We start from the raw sequence: 11,063 nt of genomic DNA on the forward strand, positions 1-11,063 counted from the left end.
CAACATCATATACAGTATTAATTACAGTTTGTAGATACATGAGATGGTTTGTCACAGGGCTACATTATCAAATCACTCAGTAAAAGCTGATATCAGCAACATCATCCTACATAGCTATGAGAGAACCAAACTCTGACAGGAAGTGGGGATAGGGTGGGTTAGAGCATATTTCAGGAGGAAGGTCATGTAACTGAGGAGAAATGGGCAGTTCCCAGAAAAATATTTGATAGAGACCTCATATGTGTTTTCTGAGATAGGCAGCACACACAAATCACACCACCCTTTTAGCCTGTTTTTTTGCAGAACAGTAGCTTTCCAGATGTCACAGGCCACACACAGGGAAAAGCTGCAAGGGAACTCAGGAACCCAACCCCTCCTTAACCACAGCAGCTTTCAGACCTTGTCCACACCTCTTCCTCCTACACTGGAAGGTCTCTCTGGCATCCAGAGAACAGGAAAGCTGCCCATTTGAGTGTAAAAAGAACAACAAAGTCAATACCAGAATCAGTGGGCCTGTGTGGTTATAGAATACCCCTTCAGCTCCCAGAGTGAAGAGGTTTAAGGTTCTGAAATGTCGCAATAAGCCTGGTGAATCTTGGCAATTTAGCATGTGTGAAATTTGAGTTTTGAAAAACAAGAAGATGAAGAGGATACGATTAGAGGCAAACATTTCCTTCCGTGAGGCCAGCGTGGGGCAGCAGAGCTAGCCGAGGGGAGTACTCAGTCATCCCAGTCCCTCATGCCTCATTCTTTCAATACTTTCTCAGCCTAAAAGTCTCTACAGCCCTCCAAGATTTCTAGATGGACCGTGGAGGAACCAAGCCAGCTCTGCTTCACATCTCGTGAGAGGCAGTGCGACTTACAGAAATCCTGGCTCTGTAAGTTTGGCAAGTGATTTGATCCTTCCTGGGTCTCATTTCTCTGTACAAAGTGAAAATAATAATACCTCCCTGGTAAGCTTATCATGAAGATTAAATGAAATTACATAGAATAATCTCAGAAGGTGGCACCATACAGAAAGAGGTTTTATGCTCCTCATTTTCTTTTTTCTCCTATGAAAGGTTAGAACTTGACTACCTCAAAGAAACTTCCAATGCACATTTGCCGTCTCTCTGATTCATGCGTGTGTGAAAGAATCTTGACTTTGAGGTTGTTTAAACACTAGTAGAACTGTCTCTAATACCATTCAGAGTTGAATTTCTCTATTGGCTTTAGGCCTTTCCAATAGTTTACCCATTTTAAGTGGCAAGAGGCAGGCACTTTTATCACGGTAGCCCCTGGTCAAAGAAAAGCCTACAGATACGAAAGGATTTTATCACAGGATCTTTGCACAGCATGTTGGAGAGGTCAAAGGTCTACTCTGCAGCAAAATCGTGCAGCCCATGACATCTGGTAATATGTTACTGTGATGGCCTGCCCCATCCAGACTCCCAACTGACAAGCCTCTCAGATCTTCTCAGCCAGTGCTACTATTGGAGTGTTGGATGTATTTTGGGGGAAGCAGTGGTGGGGGAGCTTACCACCCATGGCTTGTCACAGAAGTTGTAAATGGACTCCAGTGAATTGATGCTGGGGAGGCCTGCATATTGCATGCCAATAACCAGGTGGCGGAAGTCTTCATTCTCTGCCATGCCAAATGCATGCTGTCGGATGAGCACGAAGTCTGGTCTGAAGGACCTGGTAAGAATGCAGAGTCAAGTTTCCATTTACTAGCACCTCAAGTGATACATTTTCAAAGCCTAAGACAGAGAAGAGATGTCAATGACCACCCAGCCCATGACCCTTGTGCTATTATTATTCCTTTCTGGATGGGTAATGAAGTATCACTATACTTTCCAAAGATCTAAGGGCTATGTTTCTGAATCTCTCCCATTTCGTTGGGCTAAATGCTGTCTTTTTCTAGCATACAAATACTCAAAGGAGGGAAAAGACAGTTTTAAATGCCCACACCTTAACTGAAAGGGATTTTTCTCTGTCCTCATAGGGTAGTATGAAAGCTTGAAGTGACCAAGTGTGGTTCCCGAGTTGTGCTCCAATCAGGTCCTGGAAGACCACACTACTACCAGCTCTATGGTCTTAACGTAATGTTCAGTTCCTTAAAGCTGCTCCTTAAAATAGGCAATGCCCTCATCAGGCCCCAGGAGAGCAAGGAGCTAGGCTGGCTGAGGGCAGATGCCAAACTTCCCAATGTTATTCTTCCAAAACGGACGCTAGGGAGGGGTGCAAATATTTTTCGCAGAACTGAGGTTGAGCAACGGGGCTGCAGGAAACACTGAGAGTACAGAATGTTCCCACACATGGGAAAGCTCTCCTGGTTTCACCTCTAGCCAGCAAAGCTCCTAGCTATAGCTGCTTTAGAGGACTAGGTTGCCTGTCTTCATGCCCTAGCATCAGAGACCTTCCCAGAGAGGCAGTTTGTGGCAGCATCTGCCCCAAGGCTCTGCAACTCAGCATTTGACACCATGTACAATGACCTACCTGGTCCTCTGCCCAGGCACCTATCCAACCCCCACCTACAGATCCAACCCAACCCAGCTTAGAGATTGGCTTTAGTAGTGAGAGTTAGAGGCGCTTTCCTCAGTCATTCAAAAACTTATTTCCAAGATGGTCTAACATTTGCTTAGGGTATTCTGACCTGATATGAGGCTTCGATATCCCCAATTAGGCCTTTCCTGTTGGACATTGAAGCCCAGCTGCATCCCTCATAGAAAATCCCAATCTTTTATCCCAGTTATGAGAATCATTCAAGTTCCCTGTTGGCACCTGCCCTGGAGTCCTGCTGCTGTTCCTTCTGTCACCACCTGCCTGTGTGCGTGCATCTCTATGATGCATTACCTGCTTGTGTATGCATCTCCACACGTTCAACCTATGCATGGAGAAGTCTGTCTATTTGTTGTGGATCTACCTAAGTTTACCTCACTCTTGAATGCATATCTGCTTTACCTATGTTCTTCTTCAGAGTCCAGAATGGGCAAGCCCACTTTCCTATTGTTAGGTCTCAGACATACGCAGTTTGGTCTTTCCTACCACTGACCCAGATTCTGTTGGATACTAGACTCCTAGGGGACCAGGGGGCCGTGACTGAGGTGAGGTAAAAATAATGCTATTCTCTCCTGGAACCCAGAATTTATTTCTGAAAACCTAAAGCAATATTAAGCTTCTGGACAAATGGAAAACATTTCTCCCATCTGAAATTCTCAATCCCCCACTGAAAGAACTTCTAAGACCAAAGTGCTCAGGACAGCACCTGGTGTGGAAGTGCTTAGGACCTGGTCATTTTCTTCCATCTACAATGTCTATTTCAATAGTAGACTTTCCTGTCAGACACATGAGTTGTTGGGTATGAGTAATAAAGACAGGATATGGGGATGAGCATCAAAAGAACAAGCATTCAATGCAGGGCTTTGCCATGAACTCTGAGTGAATCTAAGCAAATCAGCAAAAAATAGGAAGGTTGAGTGTTTTAAAATGTTTTAAAAAGCAACAGGACCTAGTTTTCCAGGGTACTATTTGGAGAGATAAAAGCACAAACTCACCCTGACTTGAGGCTAGGTAGCAGTCCTAATATAATCCAGTTACCTCAAAATGAGTCTGTGAAACTTAAGGTTGCTTTTTCTAATGCTGGAGTAAGAGCTGCTTTCTCTAGCACGTCCATGTAACACATAGTGCAACTACCTCAAGTTGACTTAAAACCACAGCAACACCAAGAACAGAAAAGCCCTTACCGGACAACCTTTGTGCCATTCCGGAGTACCTGCATGTCCACAGCGTAGGTTCCATCTGCATGGGCCACCAGGTTAAGCTCTGAAAATTCTGCCTGGAGAATGACAGTACACAGTGAGTCTCAGTCCTACACACAGCAGCAGCCATAGACCAAGCACCTATTTAGTTTCTATGTTTTTCACATCCAGTAGATTTCTCCCAGTACTCAAGGAAACCCTTTGAGTCAGATGCTAATCTAATCTCCCCACCTATCAAAGAAGAAAACTGCCTAAGTTACCTGGCTTTTCTGAGCCAACAAAGCTTCTCACTGTGGCTTCTGACTCCCAGCTCAGCATCCCTTGAATCTCTCTACAGAGACAGAATGTGACTAGGACCAGCAGCTCTTTTCTTAGTCTCTGATTGAAGCCCTGGGTTCTGGGTTAGGCTACTGTGTTTCTGTCTCTTCTGTCCTTGAAAGCATGTCAAATGAGGTATTTGCCCTGTCTGGGTTTCTGTTTCTTCAATCTACAATGTAGGAGTAGTTTTCATCAATCCAGAATATCTAACAAGTTATGTTAAGAATGGAATATAGACTGAGCATGGTGGTATACCCCTTTAATCCTTGCTTTCTGGAGGCAGAAGTAGGCTGATCTCTGTAAGTCTAAATCAAATTCCAGAACAGCCAGGCCCACTTAGTGAGATAATGTTGCAAAAATAAACAAATAACAGTAGTAATAGGTAGGAAAGCATCCTATTATTCTGTAAATTCTAATACAGAGAGAAGGAACAACTTCTGTTATTACACAGAAAATATGTTATTTAAACAAGACATCTCCTATTCACAAAGGACATAATTTTCTATTACGTGGAGCAAGAGGCAGAGGAAGGTAAACAACAAACAGCCTTTCAAGTTCCCTATAAAAATAACAGGTTCCCTCTGAAGTGTACCCCCAGGGTCAGAGTAGGCAGACAATGAACCTAAGACATGTGTTCACCCAGAATCACACTGTCACCAACAGCATGGGAGTAAGGTCAGTAGCCTAGGAAGACACTCCTCCAATGTTTCCTCAGCTTGGGAACCCTGCACTGCAAGAGATCATTGAGAATCACATTGTTTGCCTCTGAACCAACATCTGAACTGTTCAGTCAAGGAAATAAATGAAAATCTCTATGATGTGAGGTGCACATTCAAGAACCCAATGGGGGGATACTGGACAGCAAGAGATGGCTCACTCTGGGATGACAGAGAGCATTTGAGGCTTCATGCTGATTACCTGTTCTACCTTGATGTCATAATCTCCAAGGATTTTTTTACCCCGAAAGCACTTGGCCCTAGAGAAAGGAAGAAGGACACACAAATTAGTTTTGTGCAAGTGTGTGAATCAGTCATGTAATCTCCTCAGTAAGAGGACTATAGCAGATGGATCCCAGACTGGGAGTCAGGAGACTTGGGGCCTGGCTCTTGATTTGCTATTGATTGCCATAAAGTCTGAAGCAAGCCACTTCCTTTCTTTTAGCACCAATTTACCCACTTGCAAAATAATCCACAGTACCCTTTCACTTTCAACTTGTCATTTTATGATCTAATCTCTTATATTACACACACACACACACACACACACACAGAGAGAGAGAGAGAGAGAGAGAGAGAGAGAGAGAGACAGAGACAGAGACAGAGACAGAGACAGAGAAGAAGAGAGTCTGTGCGTATATATATGTATGTCTAAAAATAGGAATTTCCTCTGTATTGTTCTTGGTAAAGTCGAGGTCAATCTTACACATCTCTGATGTATCCTTTTCTTCTAGCCCCATGTTTCACTCCATTTATAACTATTATCAACCTGTAGACTTTCAGGATTTAAAGAAATACCTATGGACAAGGTTGCATTTAGTTGAGTTGTTGGCTGAGGGGGTCCGTGGAGATTCCCAAACAACTAGGTAGATGCTAGGACAAATGGTTACTCTCTGCAAACTGAAAGTGAGGTGCCATTGCAGAGGACAACATCCACACAGCTCATTGAACATGGAGAGGTTAAGCATGGAGCCTTCACCCCTACATTCTACTCTCTTTGGTGTGGAAAGGTACTCTGTGGGTGACAGAAAGAAAATATGGGCACCAACCAGACCACAAATCTGTCCTGCCTGCAAGACGTGCTGGAGCAATCATGACACTGAACTTGTGGAAGTGGTCAAGCAATGTCTAATTTAACTTAAGGCCCATTCCAACATGCCCAACACTGCTTGGATGGCCAAGAACCAGAGACTGAATATCCCAGAGACCATCCCAAACAAGATGTGTCTTTACAAAAAATCAATGAAATGATTCCTAATGGTATTCTGGTATACGCATAGATCAATGTCCCTTCTGGTCATCATCAGAGACCTTCCTCCAGCAGTAAATAGGTGTAGATGCAGAGACCTACAGCCAAACTTGAGGAGAAAGAGTCTAAATTGGAGATCTCCATTGGTTTCCTACATTTGAAGCTTGAGGAATCCTTCATAAGAGGGGAGGAAAGATTTTAAGAGTCAGAGGGAATGGAGGACACCAGGAGAATACAGGCCACTGAATCAACTAAGCAGGGCTCATGGGGACAGGGGTGGGGGTCTCACAGAAACTGAAGGGGCAAGCACAGGCCTGCATGGGTCTGTACAAGGACTTCTGTACATATGTTTTTGCTATTAGCTTGGTGTTAGTGTGGGACCATTAACTGTGGGAGTGGGTGTGTCTCTGACGCTTTTGTCTGCTCTTAAGACTCTTTTCCTCCTGTTTAGTTCCCTTTCCAGCTTCACTGTAAGGACTTTTGCCTTACCTTATCGTTTTGTTGTGTTTAGTTATTGTCTCTTGGAGGTCTGCTCTTTTGTGACAGGAGATGGAGGGGAAGTAGATCTGGGGGAGAGGGGAGGTGACAGGGAGCTGGGAGGTTGGAGGAGGGAGTGGAAACTGTGGTTGGGATGTACTGTATGAGAGAAGAATCTATTTTTTTTTTTAAAAAAATCAGGGAATCAAAACAGAATGAGAGAGGGGGGGGTGAGGGAGGGAGAGAGATTGCTATTAACTCTTGATTTCTTCATACATGTAACAGGAGAGCCGGTATCCAAGGAAAGCAGCTACAACTAAGCATAAAACTTAGCCTGTATCAGAGACTCTCAGGAAAACAAGTGAAGCTGAGTCACGCAGCCCAGTGTTTTCCCAGTCTGTCAGTGTTGAGTGGAACTTCATCCTGTGCACTAATGGCATCAGGCCTGTATAAGGAGACCACATTCTTGCACACAGCTATATTCCTTCTTTCCTGTCCTCTGTAGGATTTTTCTTCTCTGCTATTTGGGCTTTGTTCTCTGTTTGTAAAGAAGGGTCTGGGTACCTGTGCCTAGTAGGCTAAATCATGCCTGCTTTTCCCGTGCTCTCCATTTCCAACTGGCCTGTTTCATTCGAGGTTTTCTGAATCTCTTCTCAAAATAAAGGAATACACCAATATTTTATTTTGCATTGTCTTCTAGGAGCTGTGTGGTAGTTACTTGTAAGAATATTTAATCCTCATAACGACTGACCAGATAGGGAGACAGTTCTTTGAAACAAAAAAACTTCAAAATTCCCAGGAAGGAAATGACATTTCCAAGGTCATCAGCAAGTGAGTGGCACTGACACAGGACCCTGAGTGCAGCACCCCATGCCACACAGCACCATCTTCCTCTGCCGCTGTCTTCTTCCTGCTCTCCCACACCATGGAAACTGACTTACCACATGTGCTGCACCAATATTTTTTCCATTTTTTTCTATTCAGAAGAGACTTAATGATGCTATAAGCACTTGTCCCACCACAAATACTTCCTTTCCTGGTTCCTGTCAACTTACTCAGGATGAGGCCAGGCTATTTCCTTTGCTCTATGGATTCTGGAACAGACCGTTCTAGGAAGTTGTCATTTGTACTATCCAAGTCCCTGGCCACCCTGAAATTGTTCCTCTGAGGCACTGGGCCATCCTGGAGCTGGATCACTAAGTCCAACCCCCACCTCTGCCCCAATTCCTTCGTAAGTTTCACATCAGCTGCTTCCAGGACTCTGATCAACATTCACAGCCCAGCATGGCCCTGGAGCACATGTCACTCTCTTGACAGTTCTGTCTATGCATGGCACTGTCACTGCTCTGCAGATACTGGACTCAGTCAGTCTTTTCTTATGATTACAGCAAGGATGAACTAAAATAAATGAACAACAAGATGGCTTTTCTTTGGTTGTATGCCTTCACTGTTATCTCAAATGCTCTCTTGATGTTTCTTCCTACCTTCATGTCTCAAATAGCTTTTCTGTAAGATTGACCCCAGAGATCTTATCAATAATCCTTCATTCTGTGTGAAGGTTAGTATTTTCAAAGTACCTTCTTTGACATACTAGTTTCATGCAACTGTGTGAAGGAGCTAAGAGAGAGAATGCTTTCCGTCCATTGGACTGCTGGGGAAACAGAAACCCCAAACAGTTCAACAGCATGCCAACTCACAGAAAATATCTTGAGTTAAGATGAGAACTGGGAGTTTGCATCTAGATGCTACATGCTGCCAAGTTTTCTAACTTGCTCATTTATTTTGTGGATTTTGAACAGTGATACCGGGGTATATTTATAGATCTTGGCTGGGTTTACCTGCTACTTCCTGCACCTGCCCATTGACCAAATTGGCTAATGGAACTGTTTTTATGCCTTTCCTCCGCTCCAACCTTGCAGGCTATCCTAATGCCTTTTCCTTAAGGTAATGTCCTATTGGAAATCTTAGTTTGTATTTCCTGGTCCAGGGTCACTGATTTTTCCTGGCTAATCCACAGTTATCATCATAAAAGAGCCAAGATGGCAATGGAAGAGGCACAAATCCCTCTTCTAGAGAATGAACACATTCTTGAAGCAACTGGCCCTTGGACATTCGAACTAGTTTTCTAGAAAAAACTTCATGGAGTAAGTTCCACAACTTGCTAGCAAATGACAAAACACCTCCTGAGCTTAACGGAGTAACACTAGCAGGAAGCAGTGTGCTAGGATCCAGAGGACAGATGCTCTGTAGCCTCAATATGGAGTGTGAGGGCTGGCTGCATCCTTTCCTGGTTGTGTGAACTTTGGGAAGGATCCTACATTTAAAGAAATAACAACAAAGTTGTTTATATTGCTAAATTATTCAATCAATCTATATTCAAAACAACATAAAAGGTAAATGTGAACGGTCCATTTTCCTACTCATCTCTTAACACATACAATCCCATTATCATTTGCCAGCATGTCCTCCCAGTGGGGTGGGGGTATAGACATGACTATGTGCTTTAAACACACACATATGGCATCTTGCTACAAAACTTTTTCGGGCCTTAATTTTCTCTCCAGAGTGTGTCTCAGTGATAGGCTTTTTCTTACACAGCAGTGGGATCCCTGTAACAGCTGCATGAAATGCTTTCTCTACATGGTTGCTTAATGGGTATTTACTGGTGAGTAGATTTCCATATTCTTGGCTTTGCTTCATTGGTGCTACATGGTTTACATTTTAATATGTAGACATGGGAAATCATTTTTGTAGAATTCCTGATGCAAGAAATAGACATGGCTTCTTACAGAATTATCAAACTGCTTCCAACCCAAGGAAAAGATTACATCACACTTCTTCTGTTTGAAAGTTTGGGAAATGTATTTCACCTGCCTTGGTTTTCCCACACTATCTCTTGCATAAGATGGCAACAGAGTAAGCACTTAGCATGGATTTTCTGACTGGCAATCATAAAATAATCCAGATTCATACCCTTGTGCTCAATCTAAACAGAACCCAAGATGTACACCCTTGCAGCACAAACTAAAAATATCTGTGGTGCCTGCATTGTCAATTTCCCCCCATTGTAACATTTCTTAATAAGCCTAGCAGCTGAGGGTCCATGGGAGATTAACGGCTTGCAGCTTCCTTAACGGACCAGGTAATAAACCATCTCCCCTTATTACTAAAATGAGCAGAGGCATCTAGATATAACTCTTGTTATTCAAGGAAAAGAATATCTTTAGTGGTGCATGATGGGGTGGGGGAGAGAGATGGCTTGAGCCCAAAAGTATGAGATCAACCTGGGCAACATATTAAGACTATCTCAAAACAAAAGAAAATAAAACAAATGTGGGTGGGGGAGTTAATGACAAATTTAATAATTAGCAGTAAAGACTTGCTGAGAACTAAACACTAAATGCTTTATGTATTTTATCATATTTGACAATATCTGGCATGCAGATGCTATGAAGATGGGCATGGAAGTGAGACAAGAGACAGTAACAGATGTGTGTGAATATGGTCAGAATGTATATACATGTGTGAAAGTTTCATACCAAAACCCATTATTACACATAACTAATATATACTCATAAAAATAAGTTTTAAAAAGGAAATGGAATCTTATGGAAGCGTTTTGGAAGCTCTGAAATCCTATGGAAATGTGAATTACAGTTGGAAAACACAGCAAATACTGTTTATATTAATTAACCAATGTGATTTCTTCATCTTCTGGGTTACCACCATATGCATTGTCTGCTCATGACACTGGACTCAATGCAAGATCATCTGATACCTCCTTTCAAAGGCTCTTGTCTAATAGTTGGATGCCTGCCCCCCCCCCCCCCGTACACACTATCACTTCAGACCATTTCTGTATAAATCTTAGATTTTCCAGAATCTTTTGGATTTAAAATATTTACTCTGCTCTGCTATGTGACTGCATGTTCTGAACTTAGGCCAGTACAATTATAATCACCGTGTCTTAAATGTCCAAATCCTTCATCCACCTCTCACTTAGCGGGCTCACAATCAGGAACTGCCTACTTACTGGAGATTTTAGGAATTCTGGTTTATGGACAGCTGACATAGAAAACCAGAAGCCTTTGTCACAGCTGAAAGGATCCAGTCTGTTTCTGCAAGCCTACATGTCTCTCTTCATGTGCCAGTGCCAGACTGTAATGTCCTTTTGTCCCTCCCTCCCCTTCCACACAAGAAAACCTGCTTTCAAACTCTATCTATAGGGGCCAAAAAGTAGTCTAATCTAAATCTTCCCCAGGTGACTGGCATTTGCACAAGAACCAAACTTCAAACTGAGAATAACTGCTAACGAGGCATCGGTAGGCTCCAGAAGGCTCTAGAAAATCTCCTAGAGCTTTGGAAATAGCCAAGGATTTAACAGATGCCTAGCACTTGTCTAGACACTTATCTCGAAAAAATTGCTTGTCTCTGCCTCTCAGTGACTTGTTCTTTTGACCAAATAGTGAAAGCTTTAAAAAGAATTCGAAAAACTGGAAATACAGGATTCCTGTTTACACACACACACACACACACACACACACACACACACACACACACACA

The 11,063-nt window shown here is 42.9% G+C and overlaps 1 protein-coding gene across 2 annotated transcripts in view; it reads right to left on the reverse strand.

The window, feature by feature from the left end:
• The window catches only part of Syn2 (synapsin II), a 145,226-nt gene that overhangs the window by 43,548 nt on the left and 90,615 nt on the right, over nt 1-11,063 (reverse strand). The window contains exons 2-4 of one of the 2 annotated variants that reach the window (XM_028753467.1): nt 4,977-5,034; nt 3,726-3,817; nt 1,521-1,677 (exon numbers count right to left, since the gene is read on the reverse strand). In XM_028753467.1, coding sequence (XP_028609300.1) covers nt 1,521-1,677; nt 3,726-3,817; nt 4,977-5,034 — 307 coding nt within the window. Of the gene's footprint in view, nt 1-1,520; nt 1,678-1,950; nt 2,066-3,725; nt 3,818-4,976; nt 5,035-11,063 lie in introns of those variants that run through there. The other variant, XM_028753468.1, reaches the window with a different exon arrangement.

Source organism: Grammomys surdaster, unplaced genomic scaffold, assembly GCF_004785775.1.
Source record: "Grammomys surdaster isolate TR1022 unplaced genomic scaffold, NIH_TR_1.0 125950, whole genome shotgun sequence".
NCBI lineage: Eukaryota > Metazoa > Chordata > Mammalia > Rodentia > Muridae > Grammomys > Grammomys surdaster.